The 19,480-nt window shown below is 46.2% G+C and overlaps 1 protein-coding gene across 1 annotated transcript in view; it reads right to left on the bottom strand.

Annotated features, from left to right (window-relative positions):
* LOC124722226 overlaps window positions 1-19,480 on the bottom strand; it is a 113,328-nt gene that overhangs the window by 10,678 nt on the left and 83,170 nt on the right. Inside the window, exons 3-4 of the mRNA XM_047247419.1 lie at window positions 12,267-12,439; window positions 12,039-12,167 (exon numbers count right to left, since the gene is read on the bottom strand). Coding sequence (XP_047103375.1) covers window positions 12,039-12,167; window positions 12,267-12,439 — 302 coding nt within the window. The remainder of the gene's footprint in view (window positions 1-12,038; window positions 12,168-12,266; window positions 12,440-19,480) is intronic.

Here is a 19,480-nt window from a genome sequence, read left to right as displayed (position 1 = left end):
ACCGCGCGACTGCTACGGTCGCAGGTTCGAATCCTGCCTCGGGCATGGATGTGTGTGATGTCCTTAGGTTAGTTAGGTTTAAGCAGTTCTAAGTTCTAGGGGACTGATGACCACAGATGTTAAGTCCCATAGTGCTCAGAGCCATTTGAACCATTTTTTTTGTTAAATCGGTTGCTACTGCTACAATGACAGGTTATCAAGATTTAAGTGAGTTTGAACGTGGTGTTACAATCGGCGCATTAGCGATGGGACAAAGTGTCTCCGAGGTAGCGATAAAGTGAGGATTTTCCCGTTCGACCGTTCCACGAGTGTACCGTGAATATCAGGAATCTGGTAAAACATCAAATCTCCAACATCGCCGCTGCCGGAGAAAGATCACGCAAGAACGGGACAAACGACGACTGAAGAGAATCGTTCAACGTAACAGAAGTGCAACCCTTCCGCAGATTGCAGCAGATTTCAGTGCTGGGCCATCAACAAGTGTCAGTGTGCGAACCATTCAACAAAACTTCATCGATATGGGCTTTCGGAAGGGGAGGGCCACTCGTGTACCCTTGATGACTGCATGACACAAAGCCCTAAGCCTCGCCTGATACCGTCAATACCGACACTGGACTGCTGATGACTCGAAAAATGTTGCCTTGTTGGACGAGTCTCGGTGCAAATTGTATCGAGCGGATGGACGTATACGGGTATGGAGACAACTTCATGCATAGCTTCAGAGGACTGTTCAAGCTGGTGGTGGCTCTGTAATGGTGTGGGGTGTGTGCAGTTCGTGTGTATGGGACCCCCGATACGTCTAGATACGACCCTGACAGGTGACACATACGTAAGCATCCTGTCTGATCACCTGCATCCGTTCATGTCCAGTGTGCATTCCGACGGATTTGGGCAATTCCAGCAGGACAATGCGTTACCCTACATGTCCAGCATTGCTAAAGGGTCGCTCCAGGTACACTCTTCTGAATTTAAACGCTTCCGCTGGCTACCAAACTCCCCAGACATGAATATTATTGAGCATATCAGCGATGCCTTGCAACGTGCTGTTCAGAAGAGATCTCCACCCCGTCGTACTCTTACGGATTTTTGGCAGCCCGGTAGGACTCATGGTGTCAGTTCCCTCCAGCACTACTTCAGACCTTAATCGAGTCCATGCTACGTCATGTTGCGGCACTACTGCTTGCTCAAGGGGGCCCTACGCGATATTATGCAGGTGTACCGGTTTCTTTGGCTCTTCAGTGTATAATGCATCCAGTGATAGTTTTGATTGTCCACCTATTATGGTGTGGGAGGCAAAATGTTGCCTGGGGTTACTGACCTCCAAATCTTTGAACACTGGACAATCACCGTTCAACGTTATTGTGACACTTTATTCCTTTTCTATGTGCGCCTTTTCTAGGGTTCATTCGACCCTAACTTTATATTTATGGATGACAATGAGCGAGCGCATCGAACAGCACAGGTGGAGGACCTCTTGGAACGAGAAGATATTCAGTGAATGGACTGGCCTGCACGTTCCCTGTACTAAAACGCCATCGAGCACGTTTGGAAGGCGGTGGGGAGACGTAACGCAGCACTTCCACATATACCAAAGACCGTCCAGAAGTTATCAACCACACTGGTGGAGCGGTGGTACGCTCTACCACAAGAACCCCTTACCATCTCTGTGGGAGCATAGGAGCACGTTGCAGAGCATGCATTACCGCCCGTAGTGATCACATACCCTATTAAAATGCCGCCTTGAGCCGCTAGTTCGAGAGCCCACACACAATGGAAGTACTCTAAAAATAAGAAAAATAAAAATGAGGAAACGGTGCACCATTAAGGAATTATTCGAGTGGGACGGAAATCGGTAGATGTGATGTACATGAACAGACAAAAAAAGGGGCACAATTTCAGAAAAAGTGGATACTTTATTCAAGAGAAAGAACTTCACAAAGAGAGCGAGTCAATAACACGTCCGTCTACCTCTGGTACTTAAGCAGACAGTAATTCGGCTTGGCATCGTTCGTATCGGGGGTCAGTTCGAAATTGGACTCATCACTGAAGACAATTCTACTCCAGTCAAGGAGATCCAGGCCGAAGGTGTGTCTGCAGACGCCCCAGACAGCGCTGGGATACCAACCTGACTGTTACCCGCCATACGGCACGACAACGAGGATGGTCTGGTGGTTCTTTTTTCCGGAGCAGGTCCTTTTGGTTGTTTTCCGCGGCACTGTTACAGCACAGTGACGCATCGACGATATTCTACGCCCCGTTTTGTTGCCCTCCATGGTAAGCCATCCTGGGCTTATATTTCAGCAAGATAATGCCCGCCCGCACACATCGAGAGTTCTGTCGCTTATATTCGGGCTCGCAAAACCGTACCTTGGATAGCAAGGACATCAGATATCTCCCCAACTAAGAACGTTTGGAACATTCCGGGCGTGTCCCTCCAACCATCTCGGGATTTTGACGATCTAATGCGCTAATCGGGCAGAAACTCGCACGATATCACTCAGGAGGACATCCGACACTCAATGCCAAGCCAAATATCTTCATGCTTAAGTGCCAGATGTGGGCCAACAAGTCACTGACGTTCTTAATTTGTGAAGCTCTTTATCGTGAACAAATCATCCAATTTTTCTGAAATTATCATCATTTGTTTTTCTGTACATATACATCACATCTATCGATTTCCGTCCCATTCGGATAATTTCTTTGTGGTGCGTTATTTGTTTCTTTGTCTTAGAGTGTATTTTAGAGCTTGTAGCTACAAGCAGACATGACTTTATTGACTGCGCGCGTACAGATACAGGAATTAGTGATCATGAAGTCATCATAGCAAAGATTTTTACTGAAGTTAGCAAATCAACCAAGAAGGCTATGAGTGTTTTTCTGATATACAGAGCAGATAAGGAGTTTTTAGCATCGCACTTAGACAATGAATGAACATCGTTTAGTTCCAATATGATGGACGTAGAGGAATTATGGGCAAAGTTTAAACTGATTATACATCGCGCACTGGAGACGTATGCGCCATGTAAGTTGGATTAAGGACGGGAAAGACCCACCGTAGCTTAACAATAAAAATGGAAAATGTTGAGGGAACAAAGATTGTTGCACTCTTAGATCACAAGAGAAAGCGCAACTTAACGACAGCCAAAAGTTAGTAGAGATTCGCGCCGACGTAAAAAAAAATCTGTGCATGAAGCACATAACAATTACCACCGCCATACCTTAGCAGGAGATCTTACCGAAAACCCGAGAAATTTACGGTCCTACGCAAAATCGCTAAGCGGTTTCAAGGCTTCTGTCCAGTCACTCGTTGACGTGTTTGGTGTGGCTATAGAAGGAAATCTGAAGTTTTAAATTTCGCATTTAAGAAATCATTCACGAAGAAGGATCGTACAAACATAACGCCGTGTGACCATCACACAGACTCCCGTATGGACGACATAGCAACAGGCAGTCTTGGCGTAGAGAAGCAGCTGAATCGGGGTGGCCGAGCGGTTCTAGGCGCTTCAGTCTGGAATCGCACGACCGTTACGGTCGCAGGTTCGAATCCTGCCTCGGGCATGGATGTGTGTGATGTCCTTAGGTTAGTTAGGTTTAAGTAGTTCTAAGTTCTAGGGGACTGATGACCTCAGTGCCATTTGAACCAATGAATTGAAAACCAATAAGTCGCCAGGTCCAAGTGGAATCCCAATTCTAGTTTACAAAAAGTACTCTACGGCGTCGGCCCCTTACTTACCTTTCATTTATCGAGAATTTCTCGTCCAGCGCAAAGTCCCAAGCGACTTGAAAAAAGCGCAGGCGACTACTGTATACAAGAAGGATAAAAGAACGGATCCGAAAAATTACAGATCAATATCCTTAACATTGGTTTGATGCAGAATTCTTCAGAACAACAGACAGATTATCCATTCCTAGATTTCCGAAGAGTGTTTGACTCGGGGCGCCACTGCAGACTGTTAACGAAGGTACGAGCATCCGGAATAAGTTACCACACATCTGAGTAGCTCGAAGACTTCTTAAGTAATAGAATCCAGTGTGTTGTACCCGACGGCAAGTGATTATCAGAGATAAGGGTATCGTCAGAGGTGTCCCGGGAATAGATGATGATGTTTGTTTATTTGTGGTGCGCTCAACTGCGCGGTTATCACCGCCCGTACAAATTCCCAACCTTTGCTCAGTCCAATCTCGCCACTTTCATGAATGATGATGAAATGAGGAGGACAACACAAACACCCAGTCATCTCGAGGCAGGCGAAAATCCCTGACCTCACCGGGAATAGGACCGCTGTTATTTTCTGTATACATAAATGGTCTGACGAACAGGGCGAGCAACAGTCTGCGGCTGTTTGCTGATGATACTGTGGTGTAAGCGAAGATGTCATCTTTGATTGCCTGTAGGAGGATACAGGATGAATTAGACAAAATTTCTAGTTGGTGTGATGAATGGCAGCTAGCTCTAAACGTAGAAAAATGTGAGTTAATGCAGATGAGTAGAAGAAAAAGTCTCATATTGTTCGAATACAGCATCATTGGAGTGCTGAGACAGTCACGTCAGTTAAATATCTAGGAGTAACTTTAGAACATGAAATGCTAGTTGTGGTAAAAGGTACTCTCGGCCACGCCCTTCAACTTGGCTTTCGATGTATGTATGTTTATGTAGATGTAATAACCATATCCCACCTTTTATAATGTCTAGGGGACCGTGATAAATTGCGGTGACTTCAGTGCAATTATTGTCTTTGAACAAAAGTGTCATTTCTGTTCGCTTCATTGCGTTTTTCTTTCAGGTAACTCTTGTACTATATTGTGGAATTTCTCTCTATGAATGGTAAAAGTGTGTGGTTCATGGTGTGGGTTCCTGTAGTCATGTCCTAATTCATGAACCAAGGGCAACGTATGAGTGGCCAAGTAAGTGATCCCGACAGTCGGAATACCAGTTACTTTGGAATAAGGCTGGGCATTTCGGACATATTCTGAGTCGTGGTCACCTTTGTGCTCATACGGCAAAGACTACCAAATCCACCGGTTAGTCCCTCAGCCGTTAGGGGTAAAACCCAATGGGACTCGGGGCAAGTAAGGCTAGCAACCTGCTTCCCTGGTACTTTAAATATGATGCTGGCAACAATCAGAGCAAAATGCCTCGGACCTTTGGAGGTGACGGAGTCCCATCTCTAACTGACAAACCAGGGACTCCAAAGATAAGAATGATTTTGAAGTAATAGGTTTAACATCAGAAGAGGCACCAATGTTAGCACTGAATAGGGGATCATGGAGGAACTGTATCCTTATACAGTTCCTCCATGCTCCAGACTGAACGCTGAAAGGCATAATCAGTCTTAAATGATGATGATGATGAATGGTAAAAGTTTTATTGCGCTGTGCTACTTGGAAGTGAAACCTCACGCGAAAGTTACTTTCGACCTCAAGTTTCGCGCCCCACTGTAGAGCCACTTTAAATTTCTCTACCGTTCCATTCACGAGTAGGACGTGGGAAAATGAACATCAGACTCTTTCAGTGCGAGCTCTGATTTTTCTTATTTTCTTATGCTAGACATGTATCTCTGCGTAAACGGGAGTCAACAAGATGTTTTGGCATTCGGAGGACAAACTTGGTGATTGTAATTTCATCAGAAAGTGTCGCCTCAACGAGAAACACCGTTGTTTCAATCACTGTCACCCCATCTGACGTATCATATCCGTGATGATCTCTTCTTCTTGGTAGTTAAAACGAGCTACTCTTCTTCGAACTTTTTCTATGTAAGCGTCAATCCAGTCTGGTAAGGATCCCATAGCGCGTACAAGTGCTTCAGAATAGGACGGATAAGCTTATTGTAGGCAGACTTCGAAGTAAAAAGCCGTCTTTGGTTCGCCTTCTCCACAAAATTTTCTGTGTGATGGTTCGAATATACGGTGTACATGCTTATAATCCTTAGGTATTTAGTTGACTCGACGGCCTTTAATTTTACGTGAGTTATTGTATAACCGAAATTTAACGATGGTTTCTTTGTACACATGTGGAGGAACTCTCACTTTTTATTGTTGAGGACATTTTCGTACCATGAAAATATCTTGTCTGAATCATTTTGTAATTCGTTTTGATGGTGAATTTAATGAACGTTAAACAACACCACTATCAACAGACGGTTTAAGAGGGCTGTTCATATTGTCTCCTAAATCGTTTAAATGGATTAAGAACAGCAAAGAAGTAACGTTACAACAACTCGTGACGCGGCAAATAAGGCGTATGCAACCGTTACGTTTCCAACGGGCCGGTGCACAGCCAGAAAGTCCATGACAGCCTTACGCAGAATGTTTCCAGAGCACCTTGTTTCCCGGTTTGGTCATGTCAACTGGCCACCCTGTTCGTCCGATTTATCGGCATTTGATTTTTTCCTCTGGAGGTTCCTGAAATCTAAAGTGCATGCTAATAGGCCTGCTACTATTCTGGACTTGAAAAACAGCATTCATACCGAAGTGGAGGTCAAGTGACACACTTTGTGAACTAATGGCGTGTGTGTGCTCTTGCCGTACGCAGTATTGTCGATAAAGTTGGATACCTGTATGACATCATTCACAAGACGCGACGTATGTAATGAATGGTATGAAGTTATTTTTGGAACAGTGTACTCTAATACTGTATAGCTGTAATTCTTGATACTTGGGTATGTTGTCTAAGCTGGACCACTGTTTTCGTTGCACCTTTCAATTCTTCATTGGTACAAGTATCGAAACATTGTTTCCAGCAGGTGGCAGTATTTGAAGTGATGATTATTTTACTGAAAATTTAATAACAGCAACCTTGTTATCTATCGAGATTTAGAGACAAGGACAAAAATAAAAAATTATCGATGTGATTTTAATGGTATTTCACTATCTTCCAAAAAATGGAGTATATGTTTATATCCGCACAGAAGATTTAGGAAAAAGTATTTCGGAAGTGTTGTAAATGTGAAGGAAAAATCGAGTGGAACAGATAAATTTAAACCTCGACACGTTATGTTTGGACTGCATTGTTTTGACCGACTTCGACCTCAGATTTTATACATTATTATGAGTACAAATTTTAAATATTTTCTAAATATTTTTGTGAACCGCTTCTCTGCGAAATGTGCTTTAACGCGGTAATATCCATCCTCAGATCGATCTAATGGTTTTAATAATAGTAGGCCTACATCATTCGTTTAAGAGAAACTTATTTTATCAATACCTCAGAATATAAAGAAGTCACAAGTAGTAACTAGACAGCGAAGTTCTTTTTTTGCGTACTGCCAATTGCCGTTGTTGGTAGAAAATATTGTTTATTATCGCTCAACAAAGTTCGTCAATATTTAGTTTCAAACATACGTAGCACGAAGCATTTACTATAATTTACTGTAACGCTGAAGGAAGAACAGAATATTAACAAAAATGTATAAAGTGAGAAATCAGTATAGCGCATAAGAAAAAATATGTTTAGTTACTTGTTATTTGTTACGATCCCTGAATGTCAATATTTTCAGAAAGCTGGTGAGCGCGAAAAATATATTAAAATTGTATATATTTCGAGGAAATTGTTAATCCAAAGCTCTGGAAAACAAATTTCGTTTGTTCGTGTCCTTTTAATGGAAAAATATTGTGAATGACTTCGTTCAATACGTCCAGTGTTTTCTGTTGCATTCCAACGTAAGTTAACGACGTAATATATGGAACTCTTGCCATAATGAAACTCTTTTATACTAAAAAAGTTTATATATCAACTAAATGATGTGAAATAAGTTGCCGCATCACGCATTGCTGAACAAGTTATCATTATTTGATGCCAGTTTTCCGCACCTTACTAATGTCGTAGACGAATATCTTGTGATTAGCTACAATCTAGCTTTTTAATTTCCTGTTTTTAGAATTATCTACGAACGACCTCACTTAAATGAAATAGCTGTTACATATCTCTTTAATAAGTTTGCACTAACCTGAACTTACGTTTGACATTTCATTTGTACATTTAGGGCGCGGTTAGATGCATTACTCTTATGTGAGAGTAATCTGTAAACAAATTTGTGCTTGTTTTACGGATGATGACTTAAATATGAAAATTAGGGTTTAACATCCCGTCGAAGATGACGTCATTAGAGACGGAGCACAAACATGGATTGGGGAAAACTGTCGAATAAAAATGGAAATGCCATTTTTTTAAAGGAACCATCCGAAATTTGCCTAAAATGATTTTGGGAAATTACGAAAAACCTACACCTGCATGGCCTGACGGAGTACTGAACCTCGCAAAATCCCAACATTTGCGTAAAGCAATTTTGGGAAAATACAAGAAACGTAAATCTTAATGGTCTGACAGGGAACTGAGCCTCGAGTCTCCCAAATGTGAATCGAATGTCTGAATTACTGCGTCATGCCACTTCATAAGTGTAATTGAAAACTATACTGTCAAGCGTTGTGACTGGATGGATCCATAATCGGCAGTCGGCTGGTACTCTTCCTTTTATAACAGAACGTTTTGTGATAACTCACCCAATCGTAAAAGGAAGACGTGTGCAGATTATAGTGCAACGTACGAATCACAGAGAAGTTGACCAAAGACTGTATTATACAACAGTGAATCAACACTGAAGAAAGGCATTGAAGAGTTATGTCAAAAACGCTGCAGGAGGATTTAATGAACAATACGTCACGGTCACATTAAAAACGCATACAGAGGTGACTACTTAGCGCCACAGTTTGGAGAGAAGTTCCAGTTATTTACGAGCCGTGATATATAGGATATTACGTGTATTGCTGTTGAGAGGTGTTGATTAGATTGGGTAAAGATTGCCAGGTACACTGTTTATCGATGTCATACTTCGATATCGAGGAAAAATCGTAAATTTAGCTTCATATACGGGCTTCTGCTGTATATTTGCTTAGACTATCTGAATCCAAAAAATAGTTCAACGAGGAGGATATATTTTACAACTTTATTATGAAACATTTATTTATGGTGCTGAGGAACCAGTGTAGGAGGAAGGAAGGAAGATTGGGTTTACCGTCCTGTCGACACTGAGGTCATTAGACAAGGAGCACAAGCTCGGATTGTGTCAAGGATAAGGAAGGAAATGGACCGTGCATTTTCAAAGCAACCATCCCGGCATTTGCCTGGAGCGATTTATGGGAATACCGGAAAACCTAAATCTGGATGGCCGGACGAGGGTTTGAACTATCGTCCTCACGAATACAAGTCCAGTGTGCTAACCACTGCACCACCTCGTTCGGTAACAAGCTAGATATTGCGCCTGTAATGCCGTGTGCTCATCTCTCAGTAGGCCATCCTCTGGCTCTTACCATATCGTGCGAACAAGCAAGTAATTTCCTTCGTCCATTGGCCATCCATTCGCTCGACTACATGTCCCAAAAACATCCATATCAATAACAGGGTGACAATTATTGAACCATATGAAATGAAAGCGTCATTACTTCTGAACGGTTTGCGTTAGGAGTTCAAACTGCACGGTTGGTGACGGGGCATGATAGGAATTAGTATGCTCATGGTTGGTTTGGTTTAGCCATGAAGCCCACTTTCATTTGGATGGATTCGGCAATAAGCAAAATTGGCACGTTTGGGGGACTTCGAATTCTCATTTCGCGATCGAGAAGCCTTTTCACTTTCAGCGGGTGACTGTGTGGTGTGCAATGTACGGTCACGGAATAATCGGTGCGATATTCCTTGATCACACCTTTTCTATCCCAAAAGACAGTCGCCATCACCTTCCTTGCCAACTGTCTTGTGTGATTTTTGTGGATTTCCTGGAAAGAGGCACTACAATAAACTCTCAAAGGTATTGCCAAACTCTGCACAACCTCAGAAGAGCAATACAAAACAAGCGCAGGGGAAAGTTGGGCTCAAAGATCTTGCTGATTCACGACAACGCCCGGGCCCACACGGCAAATGCCACTCGTGAAGTTCTCGAATCTTTTAAGTGGGAGTTGTTTCCTCATCCGCCGTACAGTCCCGACCTGCCACCTAGCGACTTCCACTTATTCCCAGCAATGAAGAAGTGGTTGGCTGCGCAGCGTTTTGATGACGACGCACAGCTTCGAGAAGAGGTAACCACGTGGTTGAAGGCGCAGGCGGCCGAATTTTACGACGAAGGAATTTCCAAGCTCGTCCATCGCTACGATAAGTGCCTTAATTTAAATGGCAACTATGTAGAAAAGTAGTATTTAAGTGTGGCTTTCATCTTTATACACTCCTGGAAATGGAAAAAAGAACACATTGACACCGGTGTGTCAGACCCACCATACTTGCTCCGGACACTGCGAGAGGGCTGTACAAGCAATGATCACACGCACGGCACAGCGGACACACCAGGAACCGCGGTGTTGGCCGTCGAATGGCGCTAGCTGCGCAGCATTTGTGCACCGCCGCCGTCAGTGTCAGCCAGTTTGCCGTGGCATACGGAGCTCCATCGCAGTCTTTAACACTGGTAGCATGCCGCGACAGCGTGGACGTGAACCGTATGTGCAGTTGACGGACTTTGAGCGAGGGCGTATAGTGGGCATGCGGGAGGCCGGGTGGACGTACCGCCGAATTGCTCAACACGTGGGGCGTGAGGTCTCCACAGTACATCGATGTTGTCGCCAGTGGTCGGCGGAAGGTGCACGTGCCCGTCGACCTGGGACCGGACCGCAGCGACGCACGGTTGCACGCCAAGACCGTAGGATCCTACGCAGTGCCGTAGGGGGCCGCACCGCCACTTCCCAGCAAATTAGGGACACTGTTGCTCCTGGGGTATCGGCGAGGACCATTCGCAACCGTCTCCATGAAGCTGGGCTACAGTCCCGCACACCGTTAGGCCGTCTTCCGCTCACGCCCCAACATCGTGCAGCCCGCCTCCAGTGGTGTCGCGACAGGCGTGAATGGAGGGACGAATGGAGACGTGTCGTCTTCAGCGATGAGAGTCGCTTCTGCCTTGGTGCCAATGATGGTCGTATGCGTGTTTGGCGCCGTGCAGGTGAGCGCCACAATCAGGACTGCATACGACCGAGGCACACAGGACCAACACCCGGCATCATGGTGTGGGGAGCGATCTCCTACACTGGCCGTACACCACTGGTGATCGTCGAGGGGAAACTGAATAGTGCACGGTACATCCAAACCGTCATCGAACGCATGGTTCTACCATTCCTAGACCGGCAAGGGAACTTGCTGTTCCAACAGGACAATGCACGTCCGCATGTATCCCGTGCCACCCAACGTGCTCTAGAAGGTGTAAGTCAACTACCCTGGCCAGCAAGATCTCCGGATCTGTCCCCCATTGAGCATGTTTGGGACTGGATGAAGCGTCGTCTCACGCGGTCTGCACGTCCAGCACGAACGCTGGTCCAACTGAGGAGCCAGGTGGAAATGGCATGGCAAGCCGTTCCACAGGACTACATCCAGCATCTCTACGATCGTCTCCATGGGAGAATAGCAGCCTGCATTGCTGCGAAAGGTGGATATACACTGTACTAGTGCCGACATTGTGCATGCTCTGTTGCCTGTGTCTATGTGCCTGTGGTTCTGTCAGTGTGATCATGTGATGTATCTGACCCCAGGAATGTGTCAATAAAGTTTCCCCTTCTTGGGACAATGAATTCACGGTGTTCTTATTTCAATTTCCAGGAGTGTATAATAAAAAAAAATTCCAATACTTTATTTATTTTTAATTCCAAAACGTAATGTACTTTGTGGATAGCCCTCGTACCACAGGGAAGTGGAGCCGCCGCCGTTCATTTAGGACACAAGTCTAATAACAGATGTCGCTGTCGCACATGTGTTGTTTGGCCGGCCGGGCACTAGACGTAGACAGCAGGGGTACACTAATTCCGTCCCGGGTGGAGGGGGGGGGGGGGGGGGGGTACGGCGTGGCGGCAGGAAGGGCCTCCGGCCACCCCTTTGTACTAACCTTGCCATTCCTAACAATCCCGACCCTGCGTCAGCGTGGGACACGGCACGAGTGAAAGAAGAAGGAGGAGGTCGATTTACAGTCAATACGGCATTAAATTGAAGAGTGTAGAAGCTGGCCGGTAGCTACCTCTGAGCTTCTTGACCCTGGCGACGCTGGAGCGGCGGTACTTGTCCTCGATCATGGTGACGTAGCTGCACGGCTGGCCGTACAGGAGCGTGTCGATGTCCTCCTCGGCCGTGGCGAGGCGGCAGGCGGCCGGCGACGCGCTGGGCGGCGGCGAGTGCGTGCGCGACTGCGGGCACGACGACAGCGCGCCGCGCCGCGGGCTGCGCGACACGTCCGCCGCCGCCGAACACGCGGACGCCGACGCCGCGCCGCCAGCGGACGGCCCCGCCGCCCCCGCGCCGCCGCCGCCGCCGCCGCCTCCGCTGCCCTGGCGCTCGTACCGCTGCATCGCGCTCAGGATCGACTGCCGCAGGTACATGAGGTGGTCCAAGTCCCGCCCCGCGTACTGCGGGTGCGAGTGCCTGCAAAAGTCACACACACTCCTAACAGACATTCCACCCTCCGATGTGACGCTCTGTACTCTGTTCAGAGTTGCACTACTGGCCATTAAAACTGCTACACCACGAAGATGACGTGCTACAGACGAGAAATATAACTGACAGGAAGAAGTTGCCGTGATACGCAAATGATTAGCTTTTCAGAGTATTCACACAAGGTTGGCGCCGGTGGCGACACCTACAACGTGCTGACACGAGGAAAGTTTTCAACCGATTTCTCATTCACAAACAGCAGTTGACCGGCGTTGCCTGGTGAAACGTTGTCGTGATGCCTCGTGTAAGAAGGATAAATGCGTACCGTCACGTTTCCGACTTTGATAAAGGTCGGATTGTAGCCTATCGCGATTGCGGTTTATCGTATCGCGACATAGCTGCTCGCGTTGGTCGAGATGGTTCAAATGGCTCTGAGCACTATGGGACTCAACATCTGAGGTCATCAGTCCCCTAGAACTTAGAACTACTTAAACCTAACCAACCTAAGGACATGTCGCAGCTTGTGAAACCCTGGAAGCAATGCAATATTTGTCTCCCTGTGTTGGAATCACGAATTGTGCTAGCTTAAGGGTTGTGGCTATGTGAAATATGGAAGTTTGAGCCGGTGCTCGGATAGCCGAAGTGGCTAAGGCGGCCGCTCGCGACGAGCGGGAAATCCACGTTCGAGTGCCGGTGTGGCACAAATTTTCATGTGTCGCAAACAGCTGATGTCAATGTGTAGTCGTAGAAAGCGAATCTGTTTCGTAACAGGTTAATAAGACAATGTACAGGAAGTTCACGAAAATGCATTCCTGACTACTTACCGAGTTTGGAAATGTTTTCTGTTATTGAATTTAGGTGAACACGCTATGCGGACGAAATCTTTAGAATACATCACATATTCATGTGCTATGAATCATAACACTGTCAGAGATCTCTAACACGAGTTATCTGAGTTAACTCTAGAACACTAAAAGGGGGGGAAATATTACATATCTACTTAACCATCATAAAGATTCCTACTCCACATTTTATTCAAATGTTCAAATGTGTGTGAATTTCTAAGGGACCAAACTGCTTAGGTCATCGGTCCCTAGACTCACACACTACTTAAACTAACTTAAACTAAATTATGCTAAGAGCAACAGACACACCCATGCCCGAGGGAGGACTCGAAGCTCCGGCAGGAGGGGCAACGCGGTCCGTGTCATGACGCATCACACCGTGCGGCCACTCCGCGCGGCTCATTTTATTCAAAGGAAGTCATAATTTATAAGTGATGTATTAGCTAATTATCATTATTACATCTCCAATTGTATGTTACATACCAAATTAAGTACAAAATGTCCGGTTTTACACCCTACTTCAGTCGTAACATTTACAAGGGCTCTGTAACCTAGGGCTAAATACACTCCTGGAAATGGAAAAAAGAACACATTGACACCGGTGTGTCAGACCCACCATACTTGCTCCGGACACTGCGAGAGGGCTGTACAAGCAATGATCACACGCACGGCACAGCGGACACACCAGGAACCGCGGTGTTGGCCGTCGAATGGCGCTAGCTGCGCAGCATTTGTGCACCGCCGCCGTCAGTGCCAGCCAGTTTGCCGTGGCATACGGAGCTCCATCGCAGTCTTTAACACTGGTAGCATGCCGCGACAGCGTGGACGTGAACCGTATGTGCAGTTGACGGACTTTGAGCGAGGGCGTATAGTGGGCATGCGGGAGGCCGGGTGGGCGTACCGCCGAATTGCTCAACACGTGGGACGTGAGGTCTCCACAGTACATCGATGTTGTCGCCAGTGGTCGGCGGAAGGTGCACGTGCCCGTCGACCTGGGACCGGACCGCAGCGACGCACGGATGCACGCCAAGACCGTAGGATCCTACGCAGTGCCGTAGGGGACCGCACCGCCACTTCCCAGCAAATTAGGGACACTGTTGCTCCTGGGGTATCGGCGAGGACCATTCGTAACCGTCTCCATGAAGCTGGGCTACGGTCCCACACACCGTTAGGCCGTCTTCCGCTCACGCCCCAACATCGTGCAGCCCGCCTCCAGTGGTGTCGCGACAGGCGTGAATGGAGGGACGAATGGAGACGTGTCGTCTTCAGCGATGAGAGTCGCTTCTGCCTTGGTGCCAATGATGGTCGTATGCGTGTTTGGCGCCGTGCAGGTGAGCGCCACAATCAGGACTGCATACGACCGAGGCACACAGGGCCAACTACCGGCATCATGGTGTGGGGAGCGATCTCCTACACTGGCCGTACACCACTGGTGATCGTCGAGGGGACACTGAATAGTGCACGGTACATCCAAACCGTCATCGAACCCATCGTTCTACCATTCCTAGACCGGCAAGGGAACTTGCTGTTCCAACAGGACAATGCACGTCCGCATGTATCCCGTGCCACCCAACGTGCTCTAGAAGGTGTAAGTCAACTACCCTGGCCAGCAGGATCTCCGGATCTGTCCCCCATTGAGCATGTTTGGGACTGGATGAAGCGTCGTCCCACGCGGTCTGCACGTCCAGCACGAACGCTGGTCCAACTGAGGCGCTAGGTGGAAATGGCATGGCAAGCCGTTCCACAGGACTACATCCAGCATCTCTACGATCGTCTCCATGGGAGAATAGCAGCCTGCATTGCTGCGAAAGGTGGATATACACTGTACTAGTGCCGACATTGTGCATGCTCTGTTGCCTGTGTCTATGTGCCTGTGGTTCTGTCAGTGTGATCATGTGATGTATCTGACCCCAGGAATGTATCAATAAAGTTTCCCCTTCCTGGGACAATGAATTCACGGTGTTCTTATTTCAATTTCCAGGAGTGTATGAAGTATAACTCTCTGCTCGTACGTCGGAATCTAGATCGTCAGCTGTTCTGTTTCATTACAATACACAGGTCCCTAGATTTTCGATCGAACTGTTTTTACTTTTCTGACAAAACGTTCTATTTATTTATCACATACCAACTACTATTTACTCTACTATAGTCACTTACACAGATACTTGAAGCGGAGCTAACAACGTCATTACTTAATAATGTGATAATTTCCTTTACAGATATTCCTAAAAGTGCTTCATTCGTCCATGCTTTTTGCAAGATGCGCTGCGTATTATTAACGGCTTTATTCTTATATCGAGAGATGACTTTTCTAAAAATTCAGGCGGTGGGTACTTTGACTACAGGCGAAAAATTTTCTTAAATATTGTGTGCCGGACCGAGAGTCGAACTCGGGATCTTTGCCTTTCGCGGGAAAGTGCTCTACCGACTGAGCTACCCAAGCACGACTCACGAACCGTCCTCAGAGCTTCAATTCTGCCAGTACCTCCCTCGTCTCCTGTCTTCCAAACTCCAAGAAGCTCTTCTGCGAACCTTGCAGAACTAGCACTCCTGGAAGAAAGGATATTGCGGAGACATGGGTTAGCCACAGCCTGGGAGATTTTTCCAGCGCACACTCCGCTGCAGAGTGAAAATCTCATTCGTAATTATTGGCAGCAATGTAAACTTTAATTTGGGTCCATATCAGTTCTGTTGGGTCTAAATGACAGTGATATGGTGGCAGCCCACTGGCTGTACTCTCAAATCGTTTCACCAAATCATCGATTTCGCATCTGAAGAACAGTAGTTTACGTACACGATCAAACTTTTCGAGATTATCACTTATGTTGACGCTGCAACGCTTAAGCCAATCAAACATCTCTCTATTTCGTTTTGCCATGGTAGGCATCTTGTCAGTAACAACAGAATGCTTATAAGAATTATGGAGAATAATTATTGACGTCGTAGGCACGTAACGCGCACACCACTTTCTGTCGACTGATCTCGTATGGCAATCCCCCGACCTAGAAAACGACGCCAAACTTTTCCAATCACAACATTTGAAGCCGGCAGCTGTGGCCGGGCGGTTCTAAGAGCTTCAGTCCGGAACCGCGCTGCTGCTTCGCTCGCAGGTTCGAATCCTGCCTCGGGCGTGGATATGTGTGATATCCTTAGGTTAGTTAGCTTTAAGTAGTTATAAGTCTAGGGGACTGATGACCTTAGATGTTAAGTCACACAATGCTTAGAGCCATTTGAACCATTCGAAATATTGTAGCACTTTTGCAACATCATTATGGAGATTTGGAAAATCTACCTGAGAGAAGCAATGTAGACGTCTTTGACAGTTTTCACATAAAAAGGTTTGTAATTAAAACTTACACCAGCACATGCACAGGGGCACTTTCAACTGAAACGGAAAACGGTCTCCAAAGTAACACGAAAACAGATGTAAAACTGACAGTGTCCTCAAAGCCTTTATAAAACTGTTGGTGTAATTTTTGCGAGGCCACAATGAATTCTTCAAACCTCGCGCTTTCTTTAACGCCAGTGAGCTTAGGAAACTGGATTGTCTTTATCAGGTTTTCTTTTTAAATGCATCTCCATCAAATGAGGTAGACGTTACCTTGCAGTGCCGTACTGTGGGCAGTGAACGGGCAAGTCCACTCAAAATTCGAAGTCTGCAATCCATTCCCGATGTTCTAATTTTCGTTCCTGCACTCCTTTTTCCTTCATAAATTCGACAATAGCGAGATTTAAATCGAAAAATCGTTCCTGGTGTGTCCCTTGACTTAACCAACGTACTTTGCCGTAATTGCTTCCATTGAAACCTGTTGCAACTGAAAGTAGAAGAACGGGTGCGTCTTCAGAAATTTTACTACTCGTACCATCAGTTTGTTCAAGTATTCCATGCTTGCAAATTTAGCTCCAAGTGCTTCTTGATGTAAAAAACAATGAATCCTGTCTGTCGATCGTTGTAATTTTTTGCTCTTTCATTGTCATGTAAAAGTTTTAATTCTTTTTGCATGGTAGTATAATACCGTTTCGTAGCAGATAAGCAGTGCCCAGCGCTTATGCGAATTAAGAATTCTCATCCCTCTCTTCTGTCATTCCCATCCATTTTAAGGGATTGTGACGACAGATCGGTAGACTGCCTCTTTTTGTGCAAACAGCTACTGGATCTGTAAACGTCCTTCATACCACAAACAAACAGCGAAGGGTCAACAGCTCTGACACCACGATTCTGCCGAAATCATAGAGTTTTGCCAACCGCGAAACGCCGCACCGCGATCCTAAATGAAATGTGGCGCTGTTCCGGGAACTTCCGAGGAGGACCGAAGAAAGCCGAATGACAGGCCGGGCCTGCACACGCTGCACGAGTGAAATTTGGCACGCCGTGGACAGCTCCGGTCTTGTGTGAGTATTCACTTCAAGTAATAACCTCGGGCCGGCCGCAGTGGCCGAGCGGTTCTAGGCACTTCAGTCTGGAGCTGTGCAACCGCTACGGTCGCAGGTTCTAATCCTGCCTCGGCGTGGATGTCGGTGATGTCCTTAGGTTACTTAGGTTTAAGTAGTTCTAAGTTCTAGGGGACTGATGACCTCAGATGTTAAGTCCCATAGTGCTCAGAGCCATTTCAACCATTTGAACAACCCCGGCGCATGTTGTTTCAGTCAGCTACGGCGCAGCGACACAAGCCGCTTCGCGAGAACTGCTTGAGTACTTAAAGCGCGAGGAATTCTCACTGCGCTCAAATCGCCGAGCCTCGCCATCCCATTCCTACCTCAGCGATAGCAGTCCATCCACACAGGAGGTAGCTTACAAAACCGTCGTTCTGCCTTTGCTTGAATGTTTCTCATTACTCTAGGACCATTACCAGAAAGAATTGAGACAAGAAATAGAGAAGATCCATAGAAGAACATCGCGTTTTGTCACAGGGTTGTTTAGTAAGCGCGAATCTGTCACGGGCGTACTTATCCAACTCCAAACGTAAACGTTACAAGAGAGTCATTGACCATCAAGTTTCGATTTCGTGTTAAGATCCCATGAACGTAGTTTTCTAGAAGAGAGAACCAATATACAGGATGTTTATAAATGAATATCGGGGTTTTAATGCTTTATAATATTTATTATATTACACTTACAGTTATAAGTGATATGTCAAATGAAAGAGCAACTCAAACAGTTTTACCAAGAACCTTATAAATGTTCAGTGGGAGCACCATTTGTCCCACGGCACACATCAAGTCTATAGCCGAGTTCTTCCCAAACGTTGATAAGTGTGTCTTCAGCGATTGTAGCAACAGCTGCTTCAATCCGGTTTCTTAATTCAGGGAGGTCTTCTGGTAGCGGAGGAACGTACACACGATCCTTGATGAAGCCCTAAAGGAAAAAATCTCATGGCTTCAAGTCGGGTGAACGTGGTGGCCATGCAAAGCAAGCCCTGTCATTGGGCCCCTTGCGGCTTATCCTGCGCTTGGGTACAGTGAAGCTCAACCAATCGCGTGCCTCGCTATGCCAGTGAACATTTATAAGGTTCTTGGTAAAACTGTTTGAGTTGCTCTTTCATTTGACATATCATTTATAACTGTAAGTTTAATGGAATAAATATTATAAACCGTTAATAAATGGTTCAAATGGCTCTGAGCACTATGGGATGTAACATCTGTGGTGATCAGTCCCCTAGAACTTAAAACTACTTAAACCTAACTAATCTAAGGACATCACACACATCCATGCCCGAGGCAGGATTCGAACCTGCGACCGTAGCGGTCACGCGGTTCCAGACTGAAGCGCCTATGACCGCACGGCCACACCGGCCGGCAAAAGCGTTAATACCTCGATATTCATTTATAAACACCCTGTATTACTACCTTCTATTTCGCGAAAAGAACATGAATATAAATTTAGAGAAATTCGAGCTCACGCAAACTCTTACTATCAGCTGTTCTTTTGCGCACAATTCACGACTGCAACAGAAAGTCGGCAAGGTGAGTGTACCATCCGCCACACACCGTAAGGTAGTTTGTGAAGCGTAGATATAGAGGTAAATTATCTCAAGTAAAGTACCTCAACTCGGAGGAAACAATTGCTGCCAGAGCCTAATGGAACGGGAAATACCGCGTAGGTGACAGGGTTTGTCGCCGACTATTGCGGACAACAGCAGCGGATAGACAGACCACAGTGATTCAAATCACACGCCAGAAAGTTAGA

This window comes from Schistocerca piceifrons, chromosome X (genome assembly GCF_021461385.2).
Source record: "Schistocerca piceifrons isolate TAMUIC-IGC-003096 chromosome X, iqSchPice1.1, whole genome shotgun sequence".
Lineage (NCBI taxonomy): Eukaryota > Metazoa > Arthropoda > Insecta > Orthoptera > Acrididae > Schistocerca > Schistocerca piceifrons.
The sequence above is the reverse complement of the archived record's forward strand: the minus strand, read 5'-3'. Positions and strand labels throughout refer to the sequence as shown.